Source organism: Mobula hypostoma, chromosome 22, assembly GCF_963921235.1.
Source record: "Mobula hypostoma chromosome 22, sMobHyp1.1, whole genome shotgun sequence".
In the NCBI taxonomy this organism is placed as follows: Eukaryota; Metazoa; Chordata; class Chondrichthyes; order Myliobatiformes; family Myliobatidae; genus Mobula; species Mobula hypostoma.
In genome coordinates, this window is record NC_086118.1 from 26,870,209 (window position 1) to 26,897,333 (window position 27,125).

The window sequence follows — 27,125 nt, forward strand, 5'->3', positions numbered from 1 at the left end:
TCTCATTGGGTAGCAGGCTTCCGGAGGCGGGTCCTAACCCAAACCAATGAGAGAGCGGAGATCTTCAAGCGAGAAGAGGAAGAAATCATTCTGAAACTTGCTCGCCTTCCTGGTGAGGCTCACGAGGAAGAGCTGCAGATCTGATGGTATGACTTTATTCCTCTAAAACCAGAAATATTTTCAAAGGCAAGGGTACAATTTCATAGTTATAATGCCGGTCGTTGTTGCTTTAGATGTGTTTTCTAACTGGAAGTTTCTGAAACTGATAACATGCCATTTAATAGATGCGCTACACAGCAAATTTCAATCAAGATATTTGCTACTTTCTTATTCTAAAATGTGTTTTTAAACTGTACTGATTTTTCTTCAACGCTTGCATGTTTAAGATATCTAATTAAGTGCTTTGCTATTAAGTGTTGCGTCTAAATCTCAAGTAGTTCTGATTTTCCCCCAACAGTAAGTTATACCGCAAAAACGCCCCTTTTGGAATCCCTTGCCCAACACCCTTCCGTCTCAACAAACCAGGAAAGAAAAACTATAATTGCGAATATTCTAAGCGTGTTATCTTTAACAACGGAATTGTCATGATGGGGTCAGATTAGGCATTAAAAAAAACCCAGAAAAACTGGAAGCACTCAGAAGATCAGGCAGTTTCTGTGGAATGAGATTGAGTGAACGTTTCAGTTGGAACACCTGTTATCAGAACCTGTCTCCCAGAGGGTACGTTTATTAAACTCTGAAGACGTTCCGTGCTGTGGGGGAGCAGCGAACGCTTAGATTTTACTGATTTAATTGTTCACCGATATTGCTGCCCCACCCCATATCTCATCCTTTGTGTTTCCCTCATACACTCATTAAAGGACCATCAGCGGCAGATTACTGGAAGTTACCAACACTCTTTGGGGCCACAATACAAGGAGGATGGCCACAAAGCATTAAAAATTGATGTATAATATACACCAAACAAGAATTAGGAATTAAGTTGAAATGACTGCATGAAATTCAGCATAAAATATTAAATTTCATTAGATGTAAATACAACGCGATTGGAAGTGACTTCTAAGATTGAAATACTCAGATGAAAGACTGGAGATACAAAGAGGTGGACCATGAGGTGCTGCTTTGATGCATTAAAGGATAGACTAATGGTCCATGGGGAATTTATAGGCGCATTGATCTCTCTCTGTCTGGCTATCCATCCCATAGGATGATGATGGTTCCTCAGCAGGTCGGGCAGCATCCGTGGAAACTATCAGTCAACATTTCGGGCCGGAACCCTTCGTTGGGACTGAAGAGGGAGGGGGCGGAGGCCCTGTAAAGAAGGTGGAGGGGGGAAGGAGAAGGCTGGTAGGTTCCAGGTGAAAAACCAGTAAGGGGAAAGAAAAGGGGGTGGGGGAGGGGAAAGGCAGGAAAGGTGAAGAAGGAATAGGGGAAAACACAATGGGTAGTAGAAGGAGGTGGAACCATGAGGGAGGTGATAGGCAGCTGGGGGAGGGGGCAGAGTGACATAGGGATAGGGGAGGGGAGGGGGAGGGAATTACTGGAATTTGGAGAATTCAATGTTCATACCAAGGGGCTGGAGACTACCCGGTTGGTATATTAGGTGTTGCTCCTCCAACCTGAGTTTAGCCTCATCATGGCAGTAGAGGAGGCCATGTATGGACATATCCGAATGGGAATGTGAAGCAGAGTTGAAGTGGGTGGCAACCGGGAGATCATGTCTGTTTTGGCGGACGGAGCGGAGGTGCTTGACGAAGCAGTCCCCCAATCTGCGTCGGGTTTCACCGATGTAGAGGAGGCCGCACCGGGAGCACCGGATGCAATAGATGACCCCAACAGACTCACAAGTGAGGTGTTGCCTCACCTGGAAAGACTGTTTGGGGCCCTGAATGGTGGCAAGAGAGGAGGTGTAGGGACAGGTGTAGCACTTACGCTTACAGGGATAAGTGCCAGGTGGGAGATCCGTGGGGAGGGACGTGTGGATCAGGGAGTCGCGGAGGGACCAATCCCTGTGGAAAGTGGAGGGGGTGGAGAGGGAAAGATGTGCTTAGTGGTGGGGTCCTGTTGAAGGTGGCGGAAGTTGCAGAGGATAATGTGCTGGATCCAAAGGCTGGTGGGGTGGTAGGTGAGGACCAGGGGAACTCTGTCCCTGTTATGGTGGTGGGAGGATGGGGTGAGAGCTGAAGTGCAGGAACTGGAGGAGATGTGGGTGAGGGCATCATTGATGATGGCAGAAGGGAAAACATGATCCTTAAGGAAAGAGGACATTTGAGATGTCCTGGAACGGAAAGCCTCATCCTGGGAGCAGATGTGGTGGCGATGGAGGAACGGGAATAGGGAATGGCATTTTTGCATGTGGCGGGGTGGGAAGAGGTAGAGTTGAGGTAGTTATGAGAGTCAGTGGGCTTGTAGAAGATGTCAGTGGACAGTCTGGAGACCGAGAGATCGAGAAAGGGGAGAGAAGTGTCCAAGATAGACCAAGTGAATTTGAGGGCTGGGTGGAAGTTTGGAGTAAAGGCGATGAAAATGATGAGCTCAGCGTGGGTGCAGGAAGCAGCACCAATGTAGTGGTCAATGTAGCGAAGGAAAAATTGGGCAGTAGTACCAGAATAGGTTTGCAGCACAGACTGTTCCACATAACCAACGAAGAGGCAGGCATAGCTGGGGCCCATGCGAGTGCCCATAGCTACACCCTTGGTCTGAAGAAAGTGGGAAGAGCCAAAAGAGAAGTTATTAAGTGTGAGTTCCAGTGCCGCCAACTGGAGGAGGGTAGTGGTGGTGGGAAACCGGTGAGGTCTATTGTCCAGAAAGTAGCGGAGGGCTTTGAGGCCTTCTACCCATTGTGTTTTCCCCTATTCCTTCTTCACCTTTCCTGCCTATCACCTCCCTGCTTCCCCTCCCCCCACCCCTTTATCTTTCCCCATACTGGTTTTTCACCTGAAACCTACCAGCCTTCTCCTTCCCACCATCCCCCACCTTCTTTATAGGGCCTCTGCCCCTTCCCTTTTCAGTCCCGACGAAGGGTTCCGGCCCGAAACATTGACTGATCGTTTCCACGGATGATGCCCGACCTGCTGAGTTCCTCCAGCTTGTTGTGAGTGTTGGTTTGACCCCAGCATCTGCAGAGTATTTTGTGTTGATGGTTCCTTTCAGTCAGTTAGTGCGGTGGTACCCCACTCCTCAGAAAGGAACAGCGTGTGCGAGAGTGGATTTTAGCTGAGTAGGGGGTTGCACAGGTCCAGACCCACCCTCTCAACATCCCCTCCTGGATCCAGCGGCATGGTGGGGTCCAAGACGGCTGGGGGAAGCTCTGTTGCAGTGAATGTCCAGACCAAGCTTCGATGCAAGGGATGCCCTTTCCGCACTTCACGGCACATGTTTGCTAGATGGCGGTAGACCCTACGAGAGGGTTCATCCACCCTTTGATAGGTCTTGTTTTTTGTCCTGCAGGGTGTCTAGCCACCCTCCTTACCAGGCAAGCCTGGTGGGGGAGCTGGTTTAGTCTCCGACCACCTGACTCTGCGACAGGTAGTACTGGGTCACATGGTACCAGTAGCACTCAGATGAGTGACCTGACCAGATGTATTGATCTAGAATAAGGGCGGCATGGTGGCGATGCGTCCCCACCAAAGGAGGTGTAAGATGCTTCTTCCCTCCGCTAGCCTGCAGGTCACCCTTGTGCAAGGTGTAGCACCTGCTTAGCCCTCCCGATCAAGGTCACATGAAGCCAGGGGAGCAGGTGGTGGGTGGTGCTATCCACTGGTGTATATCACGGGTCCTGGCTGTGCAACGACTGACGCGGGGCAGACAACCTCTGAAGCATATTGATAGTCACTCGTCTTGTAAAGACACTGTCCAAAAGAAGGCAATGGCAAACCACTTCTGCAGAAAATATTGCTAGGAACACTTGTGGCCACGGATCGACCACGACTGCCTACGCCATACGACATGGCACATAATGATGATAACGTTCTGGAATAATTTCCTTTAAAGAGTACTACAGTGAAATACCACAGCTTTGTCCATGCGTAGCACTTGTACAGTAACATTATAAATGATCTGGATGCACTTTACATGTGAGTAAATGGAAGGAACAGCAGGCCTATGGAAATATTGTTGAAAAGATACTTGTTTAAGAGGCCGTCAAAGGAAAGACTGATGGCTTAGATAATAAATTGTAAAGCCTAGTTACCTAAAAAATGGAAAACAGCGAGGACTGTTGGAAAATGGAGAATTGCATGAGATTAAAGTCGGAGAGAAATACAGCATTGAAACTGGCCCTTCAGCCCACTGAGTCTATGCCAGCCACTTACACTAATCCCATTTTATTTTCCCTGTATTCCGATCCATAAGATATAGGAGCAGAAGTAGGCCATTCGGCCCATCGAGTCTGCTCCACCCTTCAATCATCTGCTGCCATATTCCACCACTCACTTATACACTAAGTTACAGTGGCCAATTAACTGCACATCTTTGTGATGTGCACAGAGACTGGAGTAACCAGGTGGCATTCGCATAGGGAGGGTGTGCAAACTCCACATCGACAGCACCAAGAGTCAGGATTGGACCTGGGTCAGTGGAACTAAAATACTGCAGCTGTACTGCCTGTTTACAACTACAGGACCATAAGGAATGATGGTCATCGTTGCATAATCCTATGAATACATGTTTGTAAATGAGCACTTATGAGGAAAATGCAGTGGCTAGCTACAGTAATACCCCAGCAATCTGGCACTCTGGTAATGACGGATAAGCAGATTTTCCTGATTATATCTGTAACATCTATTAGCAACCCAAATTATTTTAATTTCACTAAGTTTATTGGTTACACAGTAATTTTACAGCAAAGCTTTAGGTGTCATTAGTCTAAGTAGTTCAACACAATTTTGTGGGCCAAAGGGCCTTTTCTGTGCTGTGTTGTTTGGTGTATTATGTATGTTCTAAGCCAGTAAATTCAAAATTAACAGGCAAGCACTTATGAGGAAATCACTTTGGTCCTTAGCTTTGGAAACTGACCCATGTTTCTGACCCCTGGTATCCTGGGTTCCAACCCCAGGGCTCAGTGCACACCCCGCCCACAGTCTGGACCCTACCCTACCCGCGATCTGCATGGCTGGCTCCGACTGCACATCCTGCTTGCATTCTGGACCTCACTCTCATGATCTGGACTAGAAACTGAACCCAAAGCTGGACCAGCTGGATTTCCACACAATTGGATGCTGAATTATTGGAGTTTTATTTGGTACAGGGTTCCAAAAGGTTTTTTAGCAAGTGTCATGCAATAGGCTTTTCAACAAGATTGAGGTCCATGGAATAAAATGGGCAATAGCAGTGTGAGTAGAAGTTTGCTTAATGGTTCGGAATTAAATTAGAAAGCACAATTAGAAAGGACAGGATGCACCCAGCCAACACACTTTTCGTCCCTCTTCCCTCCGGGAGAAGGCTCAGGAACTTGAAGACTCATGTGGCCAGATTTGGGAACAGCTTCTTTCCAACTGTGATAAGACTGCTGAACGGATCCTGACCCGGATCTGGGCCGTACCCTCCAAATATCCGGAGCTGCATCTCGGTTTTTTTGCACTACCTTACTTTCCCTTTTCTATTTTCTCTTTATGATTTATAATTTAAATTTTTAATATTTACTATCGATTTGTACTCCAGGGAGCACAAAGCACAGAATCAAATACCGCTGTGATGATTGTATGCTCTCGTATCAATTGTTTGGTGACAATAAAGTAATATTGAAGTAATTAAGATATATATGAGAAGTCTGGAGATGTAGGTGATAGTTTGTTTAAGAAGTGGTGAGGTAGAATAAGAAAAAAATGAAGTATACAGGCCCCATGGATGGAGTACAAGATAAAGGAAGTCATAACGATCCTTACAACTCTGGTTTGGCCACAACTGGAATATTGTATCCAGTCTCGGGTGCCACACTTCAGAAAAGATCCAAAGGCTTTAGAAAGGGTTCAGAAGAGATTTTCTGAAATGATTCTAGAAATAAATGAGTTTAATGTTATAGGTAGACTGAAGGAACTGTTGTAGTTCTAAGTGAAACAGCTGTGACTCCAAGAGGATCTGTAGCAGTATTTATAATCATGAAGTGTTTTAGAGAGTATGAAGAGTAGAAAGAGTTCACAGAATGCCCATGAACCTGGGAACGGAGAATGAAAGTGAATGACAAAATAACAGCAGAGGTCTGAGTATGGGTCCTGGTGGAACACCACTAGTCACAAACCTCCAGCTGAAAGAAAGTCCCATTGAGTACTGCCCTCTGTTTTCTATAGGTAACTAATTCTGAATCCAAACAGCCAATTCACCATGGATCCAATACACTTAATCTAGTAGATAATTCAATGCCTTACTAAAATCTGCACAAAGTCCCTAATTAGACTATCATTTGCCTAATGCTCATAAATCTTATTTCTAAGAATCCTCTCTAGTAACTGACATGAGACTCACCAGTCTATAGTTTCCAGAATTATCCCTTCATGAATAATGGATACCATTAACTAATTGCTTGTCCTCCAGGACTCACCTGTGGCTAGAGGGGACACAAAGATCTTGTTGAGGCCCCAGCAATCTCATCTGTTGCCACTCTCAATAACCTTGGGTATAGCCCATCAGGCCTTGGGGCTTAGCCACTTTAGTATTCCTCTAGAGGCTCAAAACTATCTTTTTTATCTTGAAATGCCCCAGCAAATTAGCATTTTCCACACTGATCTCCTGATACTTAATGTCCTTTCCCTTGGTAAATCCTGATGCAAAGCACTCAATTAGAACTTCACCCACATCCTCCACCTCCGAGCACACATTCCCTCCTTCATTCGTGAGTTGTCTTTATGCTCCCTAATTATCTTCTTGCTCTTGATATATGTATAGAATTCCTTGGGATTCTCTTTGATCCTACTTGTCAAGGACATTTCATGGGTCCTCCTGACTTTCCTAATTCCCTAATATGAGTTCTTTAATAGCTTCTTTACAATCCTCGAGTTCAGTTTGATTACAGCTTCCTGAACTTTATATGCACTTCCTTTTTCTCCTTATCTAAATTCACCACCTCTCTCAATGTCCAAGGTTCTCTTACCTTGCTATCCTTCTTGTTGGAATATACTTGTTTCATACTTGGTGCAGTTTGGCTTTAAACGTCCTCCACTTGTTAGATGTGGACTTGCATGACACAGCTGTCCCCAATTGACTCTCCCTAGTTCCAGGGTCATGGTTCCTGAGTGTGTGTGTTAGGGTGGGGGGTGGAAAGTTGGTAGTATAATACCATCAGAATGGTAGTACCTTTCTTATTTTTGCATTTTCACCCACATAGACTCACAGATGAGCCCTCCGTTATGTCCCCACTGAGTGCATCTGTGATAATGCCTTTCTGGTTTCACTTCTGTGAAGAGCTATAGAAATAGTTTTTCAAATTAAATGTAAGATGACTTGATAGTTACATTAACTGTTGGTTATACAGCTTTTGAACCTGTGAATCTGTTCTAATATTTAGAGGGGTAACTTATGACAGCAAAATCTGAATTGTGTTTTTTGGTATAAATCTCTCAAGTTATCAATGCAATTTTTTAGATTAGATTATGAAGACATGCAGTCCTTTTTTATTGTCATTTAGTAATGCATGCATTAAGAAATGATACAATATTTCCTCCGGTGTGATATCACAAAACACAGGACAGACAAAGACTGAAAAAAAACTAACAAAACCACATAATTATAACATATAGTTACAACAGTGCAACAATATCATAACTTGATTTCTTGATAAATGCAGCCTACCTTATTTATCTTGCATAATAGCATGTTCAATTAGCATTCAAAAGAAAGTGAATCACTCCCCTTTACAATATCAATGATATCCATAACATAATGTATTAAAAAGTTGTGGGCAAAGAGTTAAAAGCATTGAGTAATGTTGGTTAAACCTGGACTTATTAACAAGGACATCTTCCTCAACAGCAAAATAGTCTCAGATACATTAGCTGTATCATCAACACTAGTTTACTGGAACCACGTACCACTTCTCCAAATCCAGTACATATTGGATTACCTTATAATAGCTACAAAAGAGACATTTGCTATCAGTGGAGCATTTAACATCTTTGGCAATGCCTTTGCTGCATCTTATTTTCAAGTGTGTATTACACTGTCATTTTGTGGTTCATTACAGGTCCGTTGAAAGCATTGCCAATTTATATTCCACACACTGAGTATTGTTGCTTATTAAGATGGCATACATGACTGTGGAGAAGAAAACAGATTCAATCCTGCACCTTACGAGGTCTCCTGGTATTAGATCATGGTCTGTGTTAGTTGGTAAGTGCATGGTAATTAAATCGCTTTCTAATGGTAGCAGTCTCACTTCTAAATAATTAGAATGTAGGTTCAAATTCCACAAAAGTATGCCAGTGTTATACAACAGCAGTGCCATCTTACTGAATACTATCTTTTGAATGATGCTTTCAGACTAGAATCTAATGTGCCTCATCTGTAATTTTAGATGAATACTAAGGATTCCATGAGATTAATTTTTAAAAGAAGATTTTAAAAATGGTTTCATATAGTTTTGTTGCTTCCACAGAATAAGTGCAGCAGAGCAAGTCCTACACATAAAAAAATTAATAGAATGGGGTGTTTTGAGGACTTTATTCAACAATTAATTACTTTGGTCTTCAGCAATATAAGTTTGTGGATCAGTTAGTATCAGCAGGAAAAAGATTTCACCAGAAATTTTATGATTAAGAGAATAGTTATCAGTGAAATGTTTTTCCTCTCTCTTCTGCAGGAATTGGTTCTATTGGTTTAGCTGCTGCCTACTACAGTACAGGTGAGAAAAATCATGATCTAATCTTATATCTGCAACATATTTACAGTTCTTTACAGATTTGAAAACAAGTAGGCATTTGCAATCATATCAAATTAAAGGGAACCTGGGACATAATAGAAACTGCAGTTAACAGAAATAATTGACAAACATTATGCTTGGAAAGATGAAGCAGGAATGGATTACATGATAACAATCAATATTATTTTCTGTAGAGGCCTTTTGGTGATGATAAAACTGCAGATTAAATGAATGAAGTAAAATGTGAAAATGAATATTGTAGGATTTTATGATGTTATTGGATGTAAATCCACTAATTCAAATAGAAGCAGCTCCCTTTATGCATGTAGTCCGACTTGTCTAATTTTCTGATGTTTATTGTGCCCAAGTGGTCAATAGATAGTTAGTTGCCATCGGTCTGTCTCGAAGGACAATGAGTGATGATCATCAGCATCACAAGCCTGGGTGGGAAATGTGGAGATCCTGAGATGCCCAGTCATCAAGATCCCCTTCATGTCCTCGTGAGTGTAGTCAAAAGGAATGCTCATGAAGCAATACGTTTGGCACCAGCTTGTCTGCAGGAGCTGCCAGAAGGGTGTTCAATTGCATCCAGCCACCTTAGGGGCTCCACTCCAGAGTTCCTGTCTGGGTTTATTCCTGTGGCCTTGGTCTCTCCCGAGGCTGCCCACAAGGCAGTGGAGCTACTTGCCCATAGCTGGGGATCTGGTTCACGAGCACCAGGACGTGTGCACACACCGGAGGGCCTACGTGCTACATGTGTAGGGGCCAGATCTCCTCCCCGTCCTCTGTAGTTCAGCCTGAGTCCGAAAGGTGTTCAGTTTCAATGTGTCTAAGGAGGAGGCAAGACATGAGGCTTTCTGTTGGAGGTGGTATGTACTGACAGGGGGAGACTTGCAGATTCAGCTCTCCTTTTCGCAAGACTGTTAGCCAGAGGTGGAAATTGAAAATGAGAGTGACAAGCACTACCCACTACACTTCGATTGTCCATCGAAATCCGATGACGACGTCCACTCCTTTAACGGTGAGATCTTTGATGTCAATACAGTCCTATCCTGGACCCATAAGCTCTATTGCAGGTGGGACATGTATATGGTGGCAACCATGGCTGCATTTCTCCTGTCTTCTGGTTGTTCTTTCCATCTCCAGAATACGAACTCCGCCCCTACACGGCTGTTGCCAAGTGGTACGGCCAGCAGCAACCTCCACCAGGTCCTCGGGTCTGATCTTGCACTTCCTTAAAGCATCCTTCATCTGATCATTATAGCGCTTCTTTGGCCTTCCAGCTGAGCATCGACCATGATGTAGCTGGCCGTATAACACTCTGCAGGGTAGCCGACATGGGGGCATCCTTATCACGTGCCCCAGCCACTGCAACTAACGCTGGGTGATCATGGCTTCAATACTCTTGTAGTTGGTCTTTACAAGTATTTCAGTGTGAGGCACCTGCTCATGCCAGGTAATTCCCAGGATGCGCTGGAGGCAGCTTATGTGGAAGCGCTCCAAGGACTTGATGTGACGGCTGTAGGTTACCCAAGCTTCACAGCTATAAAGGAGGGTGGTGACACAGGCCGCCTGGTATACCGCGACCTTTGTGGAGGGACGAAGGCTCCTGTTCTGAAACACTCTGCGCCAAAGTCTCCCAAAGGCAGCTGATGCCTGTTTAATGTGGCTCTGGATGTCGTTGTCAATGCCGCTATCCTCAGAGAGAATGCTCCCCAGATATTTGAAAGATGACACTACTGACTACCACACTAGACGCGTCATAACAAACCATTTTGACACCTATGGCTAAATATTAACCAAGGAAAATCACAACTTACCTCTATTCTGAAATTATCAGGTTGTTGTGATGGCAAAAGCAGGCGATAAGGTGTTTGTGAAGAGTGTGACATCAAAATTTTGTCTGTTGATAAATAAATTGACTACTACTGGGAAAGTGCAGATTTGAACCTTGTTCTTCCCTTGCCTTGGTAATCACTGGCAGGATTGAGTTATCTAATTATTAACAAGAAATGGGTGGATAACCTAGACTTAGGATAAACTTAGTTACTATGCATTAGTTTCTGTTCCAGACAAACATGCTGAATATAAAATGTAGCACTGTAAAATATTATTGAATGGAAATCATCTGAACTTAAATGTAAATTACTAAACAAATGCAGTTTTTTTTCATTTTCACTGCCAAATCTTTTGGAGTAAGTTGCTTATGTTTTGTAGAACTGATTTTTATTCTCTTTTAAACTTGACATTGAAGATGACACTTTCTGCTGCTGTATTCGGATACCTTTGTGTCACACAAATAGCTTAACATTCAGTACTTAATGTTTGCACTCCAGCTTCAGTTTAGAAAGGTTTCATTATGTTCTAAAAACTTCTAAGAACGTATGATGCTGTTGGGTCACTTGATAGCAAATAATACAAGTTTGTAGCTGCACAGAAGGAAGCTGAAAGTATATGCACTTAAAGTTTATGATCTTGGATCAGTTTTCAACTCTTGCCACTGTGAATGCAGGAAAAAGGATTGGATGGACAAATGTTTGGACTGGATTTAAGACTGTTAATAGAAAGTTACAAATTAAACCTGCCCAGTTAAAATATTCAAAAAATTGATTTGAAGTGAACTGCATTGTGTTTTCACCTGACATTTCATGAACCTTTCACCTTATGGTACACCTACACTGCACTTTCTCTGTAACTATAACATTCTATTCTGCATTCTGTTATTGCTTTCCCTTCTAATAGAAAGATAGATCCCAAAGAAAATTACAGTGTCATGGTAGCATTACAAGTGCACAGATATACAAATATTAGAGAAGTAAGATAGAAAATAATTTATTTCGAACAGACTTAACAGGAGGGGGTCACCACTTCCCTGGCTATAGGCTGATTCATTATAGAGCAAATGACATTATATAGAGCTCTTTGGAGCAGCACGGTTGTCTTAGTCTATTATTAAAAGTGTTTCTCTGTTCAGCCAAGGTGGCATAAAGAGGGTGAGAAACATTTTCCATAATTGCCAGGATTTTCTCCAGGTCCTTTGTTCTACCACAGCCTCCAATGTATCCAGTTTGACTCCTATAACACAGCCAGTCTTTCTAATCAGTTTATTGAGCCTGTTGGCATCACTTGTGTGATGCTGTGTTAATACGTCGATATACTGATCTTGTGAAATGGTCTGTGCAGATGACATGCAAAAGGAAGTTTTTCACTGTAAATGTGACTATAATAAGCCAATTACCAATTAAGAAAATATCTTAAACTTGAAAAAAATCTGCAGATACTGGAAATCGAAAGCAACACACACAAAGTGCTGGAGGAACTGAGCAGGTCAGGCAGCATCTATGGAAGAAGATTTAAACTTCTTCAGGCTAGGCATCCCTTAAGGAGAATTCGCAGATGCTGCCTGACCTGCTGAGTTCCTCCAGAATATTGTGCGTGTTGCTTAAGAAAATATCTTGCAATTTGTGTTCTGCTGGACTCCAAGATAATTTGAAATTGCATTAAATGATGCTGTGTTCAGGCTATGTATTTACTACTGTGAAGACAAGATCAAATAAATGTATTTATTTCTTTTTGCAGATAATTGGGCATGGAAGTTATTCTATGTCGCAGGGTGCATTTTTGTAGCCATACAAAACTTGGAAGACTGGGAGGTAGGAAAGTACTTGTCTATGTAAGGTTTGTCTTCAGTATTTGTGGTGTTTCTGTAAAGATAATTCATGGTTATGCATTACTTTAATACTACTTGTGAAATGAAGCAATTAATGTGACTGAGTATTTGGTGTTTATCAAGGGTGTTCATTGCACTTGGATCTTTCCCTCTAAGTTTTAGATTGCTCCCTCAGAAACCACCGCATTGGCGGGTTCAATTGAACCTTGGCCACAGTTAATAGCAGTAAAATGGAAGAATAAATTTCACCAATTTCACTCCACATGTCATTCGTGCTTGTGGTTTCTGTTCTTTAGATATCTTTGAATTCACATCCCTATGCAAATACTTGCCAACTAATCTCAAGTTATAATCAGAAAAGTTGAGTTTATTGTACATGGACACACAGATGCAATGAAAAACTGATTTGAAGCAACATCACAGGGAAATTGCATCATATAAATAGCGTTCACAGGTAAAACATAAGTTATACAAATTTTTTACAAGAAACACTGTCAAACTAAAAAAGTAAATTTTAGTGTAGAATGGTCAAGGTGTTCATAGTTCAACACATGCAAGTTAGGTAACAAATATAGAGGGGAATAACCGTCGATGTTTCAGGACAAGGCTTTCATAGGGATTGGAAAAGAAGGAGGTAGAAGCCAGACTATTAAGGTGGTAGAGGGAAGAAGTTGCTAGAAATTAAAGAAATTAATGTTCGTCCCATCAAGTTGAAGGCTGCCCAGACAGAGTACGAGTTGTTGCTCCCCCAGGCTGAGTTTGGCCTCATCATGGCAGTAAAGGAGGTCATGAACAGACATGTCAGAATGGGAAGTTGAATTGAAACGGGTAACCATGAGAAAATCCTGCTTCTTACAGCGGACAGAGTGAAAGTTCTTGGCAAAATGGTCACCCGGTCTGTAATGGGTCTCACTGATGTAAAGCAGGCTGCACTGGATACGATAGATGACACCAACGGACTCACAAGTGAACTGTTGCCTCACTTGGAAGGGCTGTTTAAGGTCCTGAATAGTGGTGAGAGAGGGGTTTAGGGGCACTTATAGCACTTGTCATGCTTGTAGGGCTAAATGCTAGGAGGGAGATCAGTGCGGTGCTAAACTGCAGTAATTAGTGTTTTGCTGGTTGATTCAAGAACCAAAAGGATGAAGGGGAGTAGCTGTTGTTGAACCAGGTGATATAAGACTCCTGTACTTTCTGTCTGATGGTAGCTGTGGAAAGATGACGGCCCAGATTGTGTGCCAAGTTCATATTCAACAATTGAATTGAGAACTTTTGAATTATTATCTGAATTTTGGCAAGTGACAAAAATTTAAATGGGGAAAGCTCTACATTTGCAGTTGTGAATGTGTGCACCATCTGCTGTCTGCTGAGCATCACCTTTTATACTTAATGAATAAAAACTTTGTATGTAGTTTGAATATAATGATAACTGGCAAGAAGTAAGAATGCAGGACTTTTGTGTTTTTCTATTTGTTTAATGCTGATACCTCTTCTGCTTTTCAGGAAGTTCTGTTTGACAAGATTAAAGGAACTGCAATTCTTAAGAATTTTAACCTTTATACGAGGATACTGACCATGTGGTCTAACAGCCAGGAACAAGGTGAGGTGCTAATTATTATCTCTTCCATCAAATAGCTTTTTGGCCTCAATGAAAAATTCTTTGAACGTGATGACAGAAATCTTAAAGTATATTGAAGTGGTGAAGAAATAACTACTCATTTCGTACAGAACAGGAATGATTTATTTTTAGTTCATGTAGGTTGCCAGAGGGCAGCATGGTAGCGCAGTTAGTGCATCGCTTTACCCTATCAGTGACGCAGGTTCAGTTCCCGCTGTGGTCTCTAAGGATTTTGTGTGAGGATACTGTTAAATTGGGTGTTGATGGGCGGTGTAGCTGAAAGGACTGGAAGGGCCCACCCTGCCCTGTATCTCAATTAATTAATTAATATTTTAAAATCTGTCTAAAATATTGAGCCAGGGAAAAGGCTGAAACAAAGCTTGGGCCCTTCATGGAAAGACCGGCATCTTAATGTCAGCCTTTGCAACAGGGCAGAAACAATGCATGTGGCTTCTTCTGTAGATTTCACCTTAATGCAATAACGTGGGCCAGTTCCTCTTTACCATGTTCAAGGAGCATTGAGTGGCATCACCGTGTGCTATAATTTTTATGCTAGTTTTGCTTATGCTACTGACTCACAGCAGTCTGTTTATAGTTGTGACGCAGATTCAGCATATTCATAACGTGACTGTGGAGGAGGAGAGAATACGCTATTTGGGCAAAGGTTATGTTGTTGTACTGAGATTTTCAGCTGGGTTTTCACATCCACTTACCCAAAGTGCAGTGCTGGGTAATCAAAGGTAAACTCTTTGTTTATTGAGTCAATTGGATTGTGAAATGTATTAATCTAAGTTATATTAACTTTATGTTGGAGAACTAGCAAAAGTGTTTATATTGAGGTTTCACACATTTGTGCTGAATTATTACTTGTATAAGTTCCTGCTAATTAAATTATTTTTCATATTTTCTATATCAGCATCTCCTGCAGTGCAACTGATGGCCTTACACCAAACGGATAGTCTGGATTCATGATTATCCACACAATTGTGCAGCTGTTGAAATACCAGCTGAGAAACAGATGAGAGGGAAAATTTAGGAGAGAAGGTAGTTTTAGAAAGTTGTTGTTTTGAATCTTCAAACTGAACATAGGATCCCAGATGTCTAGGAGGAAATCATGCTTGTTCTCAGATCAAATAGTGAGCAAAGCACAAGAATGTAATACAGAAAAAAAATATTATTTTTACATTTACCGTGAAGGACAAAACAAGTAGGAACCAGCAAATTAACATATGATAACATAGCAATGTTGTGAAGCGCCTTCTACAGCCACTGTTGATAAGCGAAAGTAAATTAGAATTCATAAATTGTGTTTTCTTGTGAGATGAATGCAGAAACCACTGTAAAGTACAGCCTTGAAGACAAATAAAATCTGTACCAGTGATTTTGAAGGACAATCCATTTAGTCCCAATTATTTCCTGTCAGTCTGTATTCCAGACAATTTCCCATCATATGCTTACCCAGTTCAGTTTTAAAGGATAGTATTGACTTTATACCTTCCACGTAAACATCCTATCCACTTGTTGCACCAAAATGCTTTTCCCGAAGTTTGCATTTCTAATTTGTCGTCTTTCTCCTCTTTCCACAGTGATGTGAGGGCCATAGCGGAACTTATAATCAACTTTCTGAATCTTAACAAACCTGCCTTTGATGAGAAAGCAGAATTGCCTGCAGACAGCAGTGAAAGTACTGGCAGTGACAATGAAACAAACTGATGATTAATGGCAGAAAGCGGTTCACGGACATTTCGAACACAACTAAAGTAAACCAATGGCTTTTAGCGTCTGACAATGTTGTGGAACATTAAAAGATCATCTATAAACACACCACTTATGAAAGTATTGTGATCAATCAGTGCTCAACACTTAACAATGAGGCAAACTTCTTCCCCAGTGCAATAAACTATACTTTTCACATTCCATCGTTGAATGCTTGCTAAGACAGTGAGTTGCTTTAAATAAGTGTACAATAGATTGTGCAAACTGCCAAAAATAATATCCATCTAGGAAAATTGGAATAGAGAAATTAATTTTGTATTTAGTTTGACTATTCCAGTTCAAAAGAAGTGGTACATTGTGAAAATACTGCTCTTGCCTCATAGCTCCAGAAACCCATGTTCAATCCTGAACTTTGGTGCTGTCCATGTGAATGCTGCTTGTTCTCCCTGTGGTAACTTGGGTTGCCCATGGGTGCTCCAGTTTCCTTACACATGCTAAAAATGTGCTTATTGGGTCATTAACTAGTTATTGTAAATTACCCTCAGTTTAGGTAGATGGGAAGAGAATGGAGCTGCTGGGCATGAGAGAGAGAGAAAATAGTTTGCAGTGAAATAAGTGGTAGAATGGATTTGATGGGATTATTGAAATTGTCAGCATAGCCCTGATAGGCTGAATGGTCTCCTGCATCAAAAGGAGAGGTAATATGTAAATATTCTGCCTACAGCCACTTAAAACTTCTTTCTGGGGTTCCCTATGAAAGATTGTTTATACAATGTGTTGCAAAAGCATCAATTTTGGATATAGCAACATAATGAGGAATTAGAATAGTTTAGACACCGAGTAGTTTGTGTTGTAACTTGAAATTATTTAGAATGGCTAAATAGATTTTGCATGAACTCCCTGTTCTGACAGCCCCATTTTATTTTGGGTTTACATTTTTGTCCAGCTATTATTGGAGCTACTACTTAATAGGTCAAGTTATCATCTATGAAAAGAATATTTCAGCTTAATAATGGTATTTCGGATTTCCTGCATCTGCAGTAATTGCTTGTACAATTCTGAATAATTTGTGTTCACTATTTTTAAATAAAAATCATTGTGAAAGGATAAATGTTTAGAAATATTTATTGAATATTTAAAGAAATGGATTGCAAAATCTTGGATTAAGTAAAAGGGAAGGTGAGTGCGGGAGAGGTTGCTGAAGTTCCCAAAATAAAGAATAAGACAAAAAGTTTAGAAAGGGTTCAGAATTTAACTTCAGACAACACGGAGCGGAAATTGAAGGGAAGGGTGGTGAATTCAGGACTCAATGTGTTAACTTGAATAAACAAAAGATACAAAATAGGGTAGATGATCTAGTAGATCAAAATAAGGTAGTTGATTAGATTGGAAGAAGTGTACAGACGCAGTAGCTCGTCATTGTGCAAGGCAGCTGAGATTTAAAACGCGAGGAGTTTCTTTCAGTGGGAGATTTGATTAGGAGAAGTGCGCAGACGCAGTAGTTCGTCAATGCGCAAGGCTGCTAAGAAGATTCCAGGAAAAAAGGGAGACGCTGCCCAGCAGAGCGGTGTTCGAGGAAGTGATCATTGGAGCAGCACGAGTCAGAGTTGTTGGGCTTTGACTCATCTGGACTTTGGCAAGGACTGGCCTAGGTGAGGTAAGTTATTTTCATTTCTCTTTTTTTCTCTAACTTAAGATTAGTGGGTACGACTATAAGGCCAGTTTTCTGCTCTGGGGTCAGATGTGGGATATCCGTGAGACTTCCAGCCTCCCTGATGGGCCACATCAGTGCCAGGTGTATCGAGCTGCAGCTCCTTAGAGACCGGTGAGGGAACTGGAGCTGCAGCTCGATGACCTTCAACTTATCAGGGAAAGTGTGGAGGTGATCAATAGGAGCTACAAGCAGGTAGTCACACTGATAAGTAGGTCACTATCAGGAGAAGGAAGGGAGAGTGTCAGGTAGAAGAGAGCACCCCGTGACCGTCCCGCTTAACAATAAGTACTCCATCTTGAGTACTGTGGGGGGGGGGGGATTACTTGAGGGAAGCAACAGTGGCCGTGCCTTTGGCACTGAGTCTGGCCTCTGTGACTCAAAAGGGTAGGGAACCAAAGAGAGTGGCAGCAGTAATAGGGGACTCTATAGTTAGGGGGACAGATAGGTGAACAAGGAACACGGATGGTAACTTGCCTCCCAGGTGCCAGGGATCATGATGTTTCTGAGCGTGTTCACAATATCCTGAAATGGGAGGGTGAGCAGCCAGAGATCGTGGTACATACTGGTACAAATGACGTAGATAGAAAAAGAGAGGAGGTCCTGAAAGTAGAATGCAGGGAGTTTGGAAGTGAGTTGAGAAGCAGGACCTCGAGGGTAGTAATCTCGTGATTGCTGCTTCTGCCACACGACAGTGAGTATAGGAATAGTATGAGGTGGCGGATAAACGCGTGACTGCAGGATTGGAGCAGGGGGCAAGAATTCAGATTTTTGGATCATTGGAACCTCTTTTGGGACAGGTGTGACCCCTATACAGAAAGAGTGGGTTGCACTTGAATCCAACGGGGACCAATATCCTGGTGGGGAGGTTTGCTAATGCTACTGGGGAGGGTTTAAACTAGATTTACAGGGAACCAAAGTAAAGAGGCAGAGGAAGGGGCCGTTGGCGCACAAGTAGAGACAGCTTGTAGGGAGTTTGTGAGGAACGACAGGCAGATGATGGAGCAAAGATGCACTCAGCCTGATGGTTTGAGATGTGTCTATTTTAATGCAAGGAGTATCATCAACAAGGCGGATGAATTCAGATCGTGGAATGTGACATTCTGGCCATTACAGAGACTTGGATGTCTCAGGGGCAGGAATGGCTGCTGAGTGTGCCAGGCTTTAGGTGTTTCAAAAAGGACAAGGAGGGAGGCAAGAGATGGGTGTGTGGCATTGCTAACCAAGGATAGTGTCACGGTTGCAGAAAGGGAGGTAGTCATGGAGGGATTATTTACTGTCAGTGTGGGTGGAAGTCTGGAACAGGAAGGGGACAATAACTCTTACTGGGTGTTTTTTTTTATAGACCCTCCCCAATAGTAACAGGGACATTGAGGAGCAGAAAGGAGGGCAGAGGGCAGGAATAGTGCAATAACAATAGGGTTGTTGTGGTGGGAGATTTTAACTTGCCTAATACTGACTGGCATCTCCTTAGAGCAAGGGGTATAGATGAAGTGGAGTTTGTTATGAGTATTCAGGAAAGTTTCCTGATGCAATATGTAGATAAGCCAACTAAAGGGGAGGCTGTACTTGTTCTGGTATTGGGAAATGAACCTGGTCAGGTGTCAGGTCTCTCAGTGGGAGAGCGTTTTGGAGGTAGTGATCACAACTCTATCTCCTTTACCATAGTGCTGAAGAAGGATAGGAGCAGATTTGGGAAAACATTTAATTGGGGTAGGGGGAAATATAATGCTATTAGGTAGGAACTTGGGAGCAGATATTCTCAGGGAAATTCAGGGAACATTTGTATGGCGTTCTGCATAGGTATGTTCCATTGAGGCAGGGAAAGGATGGTAGGGTAAAAGAACCATGGTGCACAAACAGTGTGGAAAATCTAAGAAGAAAAGCAAGTTTACAAAAGATTCAAGAAACTAGTGTAATGCCCTGGTTCATACTTTTACTGTTAGGCTGTATGCATTTCATTTGTGCTGTATGTATTTGGCAGTTCTGTAAGAGAAACTTGTTTTTAGATTGCTCAGGTTATGGTTGAAGATGAGAGATGGAGAGAAATGTGTGTGTTCCAATTAGGATGGTGAAATTAAGGGGAGGTTTCTCTGGTGAGGGACACTAAGGTTGGTCTTGGGCTTTTGTTCGTCGGGAGACCCGTTCGTCCGAGATGGATTGTGAGTGATGTATGGAAAGTGCTGTGGGCGATCATGTTGACTGACGACCCCAGTGCGTGAGTGATATGGAAGTTCAAGATGAGCTTCCAACTTGTGCACATCTGTTTAATTAGAATGGGCTCTTTCTTTTTGTTATTCTTTACTAACCCTTCAGTTAAGATTCATAAATATAATTCCTTTAATCGTATGCAGTGTATTCTCTGTTATTTTATGGCACTAATTTGTAATAGGGGAGCGAATTACACAGCATCCACACAAACCGGGGCTTGGGGAGGCAGCGTGCCTCAATCTTACAAGCTTGGCGGGATTGGAGGTTGTCTTCCCTAGACCTACGCAGCCGAGGAAACCTGGGTGTTTTCACTAGATACTGATAGAGTTCTAGAAAATTACAAGGTTGCCAGGAAGGACCTTAAGAATGAAATTAGGAGAGCTAGAAGGGGCCATGAGAAGACCTCGACAAGCAGGATTAAGGAAAACCCCAAGACTTTCTACAAGTATGTGAAGAGCAAAAGGATGAGCTGTGAGAGTATCGGACCAATCAGGTGCGATAGTGGAAATGACCTGGATAAGGAAGTAGAAGGTTGAGTTAGTAAGTTTACTGATGACACAGAAGTTGGGAGCTGTTGTGAATAGTCTGGAGGGTTGTCAGAGGTTACAGCAGGACATTGATAGGATGCAGAGCTGGGCTGAGAAGTGGCATATGGAGTTCAACCCAGATAAGTGTGAAGTGGTTCATTTTGATAGGTCAAACTTTGAGAGAATATTAATGGGTAAGAATCTTGGCAAGGTGGAGGATGAGAGAAATCTTAGGGTCTATGTCCATAGGACATTCAAAACTGCTGCACAGGTTGACAGTGTTGTTAAGAAGGCATATGGTGTGTTGACCTTCATCAACCATGAGATTGAGTTCAAGAGCCATGAGGTAATGCTACAGCTGTACAAGACCTTGGTTAGAACTCACTTGGAGTACTGTGTTCAGTTCTGATCACCTCACTACAGGAAGGATGTGGATACTATAGAGAGAGTGCAGAGGAAATTTACAAGGATGATGCCTGGATTGCAGAGCATATCTTTTGAGAATAGGTTGATTGAACTTGACCTTTTCTCCTTGGAGCAATGGAGGATGAGAGGTGACTTGATAAGAGGTGTATAAGATGATGAGAAGTATTTATTGTGTGGATAGGCAGAGGCTTTTTCCTTGGTCTGAAATGGTTAACATGAAGGGGCCTAGTTTTGAGGTACTTGGAAGTAGGTATAGGGGGGATGTCAGGGCTAAGATTTTCCACAGTGTGGTGGGTGTGTGGAATGCACTGCTGGCAATGGTTGTGGAGGCAGATACAATAGGATCTTTTAAGAGACTCTTAGATAGGTACATGGAGCTTAGTAAAAGAGGGCTATGCGGTTTCTACTGGGCAGTATCTAGAGTAGGTTACATGGTCGGTACAACATTGTGGGCCAAAAGCCCTGTAATGTGCTGTAGATTTCTATGTTCTAGTAGCAGAGTTAGAAAATTGTAGGTATGATGTTGTGGGCATCAATGAGCTAGGAGCTTAACATCCAGAAAAAACATAGCATATCAAAAGAATAGGCATTAGTGTAGAGCGTGTGAGGTGGCTTTGTTGGTTCAGAAAAAATGAAATCAAATCCTTAGAAAGAATTGACATAGGAGCTGAAGATGTAGAATCCTTGTAGGTTAAACTGCAAGGGTAAAAATACCTTAAAGGGAATCATATAGAGGCCTTTTAATAGTAGACAGGATATGGGATACAAATAACAAGAGGAGATAGAAAAGGAATGTTGCTATGGTCATGGGGGATTTCAATATGCAGGTAGATTGGGAAAATCAAAATGGTGCTGGATCCTAAGGGAAGTAATTTGTAGAATGCTTAAGAGATGGCTTTTTAGAGCAGTTTGTGTTTAGACTAACCAGGGATAAGGAAATTCTAGATTGGGTTTTGTGTAATGAATGAGATTTGATTGGGATCTTAAGATAAAAGAACCCTTAGGAGACAGTGATCATAATACGTTAGAAGCTGGCCAAAACTGTTGGAAAGGGACATTAGCAAGTTTAGTGGTAGAACAGCAATTGCTGGAGGTTCTGGGAGTAATTTGGAACACACAGGATCAAAGAGGCAGCAGTATTCAAAAGGGAAGGTGAGGTAACTGTGGCTGACAACTGAACTCAAGACAGCACAAAAGCAAAAGGGAAGGCATACAATACAGTGAAAAGTGGAAAGCTTTTAAAAACCAGCGAAACGCAACTAATAAAGCAAAAGGAGAGGAAAGCTGAAATATGAACATAAGCTAGCCAATAATATAAGAGGATACCAAAAGATTTTTTAAAAGAGAAGCAAGAGTGGACAACGGACAGCTGGAAAATGATGGTGGATAGGTAGTTGTGGGAAAACAATGAAATAGCAGATGAACAGAATAAGTATTTTGCATCAGTCTTCATTATGGAAGACACCAGCAGCATGTCAGAAATTCAAGTCAGGGGCATAAGTGAGTGTAGTTGCTATTACTAAAGAGAAGGTGCTTTGAAAGCTGAAACGTCTTAAGTTGAAAAGTCACCTGGACCGAACGGGTTTTGACAGAGGTAGTTGAAGAGATTATAGAGAGGTATTAGTAAGTGATCTTCCATGGAACTCTAGATTCTGAAGTGGAGCCAGAGGACTGGAAAAATCACAAATGTCAATCCACTCTTTAAAAATAGAGGAATGCAAGAGACAGTAAATTTAATGCCAGTTAGCCTGGCTTCCGTAGTTGGTAAGTTGTTAAGAGTCCATTATTAAGGATGAGGTTTTGGAGTACTTGGAGGCACTCTAAGTCAATTATGGTTTCCTTAAGAGGAAATCTTGCCTGACAAATCTGTTGGAATTCTTTGAGGAAGTAACAGACAGGACAGACAAAGGAGAGTCAGTGTAAGTCGATTACTTGGCTTTTCTGAAGGCACGACATGTTACGTAGCACTATCCCAGTGCAAGTAACCTGGGTTCAATTCCTTCACTGTCTGTCAATAGTCTGTATGTTCTTCCTGTGACTGCATGGGTTTCCTCTGGGTGCTCGATTTTCCTTTCATATTCCAAGAATGTGCAGGCTAGTAGGTTAACTGGTCAAATGGGTGTAATTGGGTGGCGGGGACTTGTTGGCTAGAAATGGCCTACTACTGTACTAATTCTCCAAAAATAAAAAGACCTTCAACAAGGTGCTGCACATAAGTCTTCTAAACAAGTCTATGGTATTACAGCAAATATATTAGCTAGACAGAATAACATACAAAATGCTGCTGGAGCTCAGCAGGTCAGGAATAAATAATTGACTTTTTTGGCTGAGACTCTTCATGAGCATGGACAGAAAATTAGTTGATTGGCAGAAGCCCAAGAGAATGGGCAAAGAAGCAGCAGATTAAATAGAATACAGGGAAGTGTATAGTCAACATGTGGACTATTTTTTTTTCCCCAACGGAATAAATTCAAAAACTGGAAGTGCAAAAGAACTCGACAGTCCTAGTGCAAGATTCCCTAAAGCTAACTTGCAGGTTGAGCTGGTAGTGAGGAAAGCAAATGCAATCAACAGGAATTCTGCAGATGCTGGAAATTCAAGCAACACACATCAAAGTTGCTGGTGAACGCAGCAGGCCAGGTAGCATCTGTAGGAAGAGGTGCAGTCGACGTTTCAGGCCGAGACCCTTCGTCCTGACGAAGGGTCTCGGCCTGAAATGTCGACTGCACCTCTTCCTACAGATGCTGCCTGGCCTGCTGCGTTCACCAGCAACTTTGATGTGTGTTGAAAGCAAATGCAATGTTAGCATTCATTCCAAGAGGACTGTAACATAAACGATATAATGCTGAGACTTTATAATACATTGGTCAGACCACCTTGGAGTACTATGATCAGTATAGGACTCCATATCTAAGAAAGGGTGTTCTGACCTGCTGAGCTCCAGCAGCATTTTGTATGTTAATCTGTCTAGCTAATACGTTTGCTGTAATACCATAGACTTACCTTGTTTAGAAGACTTATGTGCAGCACCTTGTTGAAGGTTTTATTTTATTATTTGGAGAATCAGTACAGTAGTAGGCCATTCCTAGCCAACAAGTCCCCATCACCCAATTACACCCATTTGATCAATTAACCTACTAGCCTGCACATTCTTGGAATACGGAAGGAAAATGGAGCACCCAGAGGAAACCCATGCAGTCACAGGAAGAACCTACAAACTATTGACAGACAGTGAAGGAATTGATCCCAGGAATGAAAGAGATAACATATGTATGAGGAGCGTTAGATGGCTCTAGGCTTGTACTCGCTGGAGTTTTGAAGAATGAGGGAGGGAAATTGCATCGAAACCTGTCCAATATTTAAAGGCCTAAATAGAATGTACGTGGAGAGGCTACTTCCCAGAGTGAGCGAGTTTATGAACAGAGGGCACAACATCAGAATAGCAGGATGTGCTTTTAGAATAGATATGAGGAGGAATTTCTTTAGCTAGAGGGTGGTGAATCTGTGGATTTCATTGCCGCAGACAGCTATGGAGGACAAGTTGCTGGGTATATTTAATGTAGAGGTTGATATGTTCTTGATTAGTAAGGGCATCAGAGATTAACGGGAGAAGGAAGTAGAATGAGTTTGAGAGAGAAAATAAATTAAACATGACTGAATGACGGAGCACACAATGGGCCAAATGGCTGACTTCTGCTCCTATAATCTTAATGTAAAATAATTACGAGTCCATTCCATGCAAGAAGACGATAAACCCAGGCAAGTGCAGCTCCTCACATACTCAGTACTCATCTTCTTGTTGGATTCACCATTTGTTTGACAGATAGAATGATAGATAACAAATGTCTTTGTAATTAAAAGTTTGAATAAAACTTACTTTTCAGCATTTGCCAGTTGTGTGCCTTGTGTAAATTTATCATAATAATAACCTTTCAGATTGCAGTTATGACTTAGCTACACGAACTTGAACTTCAATAACCATGGATGTGGTGAAGATAAAGGAAAACTATTTAGAATTAAAGCTATTTATTAACAGTTAATTGTTCACATCAAGAAATTTTAACATTTGTTTTAATTATCAAAGTCGAAATTTATTAAGACAAAGATTTGTCAACATACCACAGATTTAATTACTAATATATATTAAAAAAAGGCATGTCCACAGTATAACAAAACAATTGATTCTGACTTTGAGAATTGTTTTTAAACAGACATACTCCAGCCTGGTCCCTGTTACAGCATTTCACAGTTTTTAAATCTTTGAGAAATTAATTCAATTTGCCAACATCCCATTGTAAGCAAATCTGCTTGGCTCAGAAACATTTAGAATAAACTGTTTGACTTTGGTTGTTATTCAAAACGGAGAAGGATAATAGGGCTGAGACATACTATAGGTACGTCTCTATTGAAACAATATACACAGAAACAGTTTACTGTAAATTGAGGCTACTTTCTCAGAAATTGAACAGTGAACTGTTCACCATTGTACATAACTGATACTTTTATATTTCATGCATTACTCCTCCTCAACATTTGATGGGTATTGCCCATGCCTGGATACCTCAGAAGATGAAACAGGTAGTGTGCACACAGGCAATGACGGTGCGTATTCTATTACATGCGATTGATCTCAATACCTTGAATTTTTTAAAACTTATTATATGATAGGATGAACCTTGACAGTAAATCATCAAATGCAGTAACATATTCAAATTAAACGAATTGATATAATGACTGTCTTTGAAGACAGGCATAATTTTTTTTATTTGGTGTCAATTGATGCTAAAGCTTCATCCATATCGTGCACGAGGCACTGTAACCTTGTCAAAGCTGGGTTAACGTGTTCTTCTATCCACTCTTCCACAGTATCTGGATAATAAATTCTTTCCATTGCTGTACGCAGTTTACTTATGGCTGCCTCCCAAAGTGCATAGACACTAGAAAACATTTAGTATCTATTATTATTTAGAATAATGTTTCTATTTTATTAGATAGCTGGTTAATTTTAGATCAGTAATTGTTTCTATAGTTTATCTTTCCAGATGCATTATTACATTGTACAAAGAAAAACATAAGCAAAATAAAATCATACCTTCTAACTTCTCCTTCAAAATTCTGAATGATACCAGGGTGGACATACTTTCTCTTTCTGTGGTAGTTACTGAACCATCCTCTTATATATCTAATAAAAAACGGAAAATTGCTAAATAGCTAAAACAAGACCGGTTTGTCTTAAAACGTATAAAATGCCTGCAATATCTGCATGAGTTTTCAGGGTGGATGATGGCACCTAACGGCGACTCCTTTGCTTACATCTTTGGAAACAGCTCTATTTCTACCTTTAATACCTTTATTTTTCCCTTTTCAGGGTTCTTTTGAAGACCCTGACCTGGAGTTACATGCAGGCTTTGGTTCTTTGTGGGAATGGGACCCGTTCCTGGGGTTCCACGACTGGCCACTTTTCAACATGCCAAGGGTTCGGCCTGAGAATCTCAATTATGTTCAGAAGCCTAAAATCTCAGGGCTCTGGAGACGGACGGATCGAGGGTTTCTGTCACAGCAAGAGACTCGTGTGTCGTCGGGGAGGCCAGAAAATCTTTCGCCCTGGGCCTAAAGACCCAGTGTCTTCGATCTTTGGATACAGAGCTCAAAAAAAGCGACGTAAAGGACTTTTAAGATCATAAACCAGTGGGTTGCTGTTATGTCTCCTGCTCGCTGTGAAAATGGGGGACACCTCTCTCTCCCTTGCCATGGAGAAAACCTGTGGTTTGTCACATTTCGGATGAATTGCAAAGCTTTTGGGGTAACTTTGGTCTATGTCTTTGCTACAGCTTAGCACAGGCTTGGGCTCGGTGATGGTACCGATGCATGTTTCATTTTGCTGGTGGGGGGGGAAGGGGGGACTGTTGTTTGCTGCCACTTATGCACTGGACGGGGGAGCTGGGGCGAACTTTGGGGTTCTCAGTTTAACTGTCATTCATTCTTTGGGGCACTTCCCTGTTTTTGTGGATGTTTGTGAAGAAAAAGCATTTCAGGTTGTATATATTTCTCTGACATTAGATTTGACCTTTGAACCTTTGAATTTTAGGAGCTAACATTTACCAGAAGTATAGTTAATAACCTGTATAATTTTGTACATCAAACAGCAATTCATTTATTTTGGGGAAAAATCCAGTTGAAGCCAAATGTGTTTTGACTTAAAAGTATCAAAAAGCATTCAGTAATTCATTTTTAGGGTATAATGACTGCAGTAACCATCATTTGATGATAGTCCAAGTTTTTAAGAAAAAGTCACTACCAAGCAATGCTGTGAAAAACTGTAGAAATATTAGTTTGTTTTCTAAACTTAATTAACACCCATAAAATGATTTAACACCTTTAGTGGAATAATGCCA

General features: G+C 41.6%; 2 protein-coding genes across 9 annotated transcripts in view; one reads left to right on the top strand and one right to left on the bottom strand.

Moving 5' to 3' along the window:
- Positions 1-26,582, top strand: LOC134360237 (cytochrome b-245 chaperone 1 homolog). Of its 2 annotated transcripts, XR_010021282.1 has the most exons (8): positions 1-146; positions 8,177-8,322; positions 8,792-8,833; positions 12,431-12,504; positions 14,025-14,121; positions 14,735-14,879; positions 15,726-17,512; positions 26,099-26,582. XR_010021282.1 is itself a non-coding variant. In XM_063074335.1 (7 exons), the coding sequence occupies exons 2-7, from the start codon at positions 8,235-8,237 to the stop codon at positions 15,850-15,852; spliced, it is 573 nt and encodes a 190-aa protein (XP_062930405.1). In that variant the 5' UTR covers positions 1-146; positions 8,177-8,234; the 3' UTR covers positions 15,853-22,666. The 2 variants fall into 2 exon arrangements, 1 of the variants encoding a protein (XP_062930405.1); XM_063074335.1 differs by lacking the exon at positions 26,099-26,582 and having other exon boundaries at positions 15,726-22,666.
- LOC134360233 (hexosaminidase D-like) overlaps positions 24,624-27,125 on the bottom strand; it is a 29,385-nt gene continuing 26,883 nt past the window's right edge. For 3 of the 7 annotated variants that reach the window (XM_063074323.1, XM_063074322.1, XM_063074324.1), the window contains exons 12-13: positions 25,823-25,912; positions 24,625-25,667 (exon numbers count right to left, since the gene is read on the bottom strand). In XM_063074323.1, coding sequence (XP_062930393.1) covers positions 25,493-25,667; positions 25,823-25,912 — 265 coding nt within the window. In that variant the 3' untranslated portion in view covers positions 24,625-25,492. Of the gene's footprint in view, positions 25,686-25,822; positions 25,913-27,125 lie in introns of all 7 variants that reach the window. The other 4 variants (XM_063074325.1, XM_063074330.1, XM_063074329.1 and 1 more) reach the window with 4 other exon arrangements.

Bases quoted from the DNA above. Each gene is read 5' to 3' on its own strand.
- LOC134360237 (XM_063074335.1), top strand. From the start codon at position 8,235: ATGGCATACATGACTGTGGAGAAGAAAACAGATTCAATCCTGCACCTT. The intron at 8,323-8,791 runs GTAAGTGCATGG...TCTCTTCTGCAG, and splicing joins ATCATGGTCTGTGTTAGTTG to GAATTGGTTCTATTGGTTTA. The intron at 8,834-12,430 runs GTGAGAAAAATC...TTCTTTTTGCAG, and splicing joins TGCTGCCTACTACAGTACAG to ATAATTGGGCATGGAAGTTA.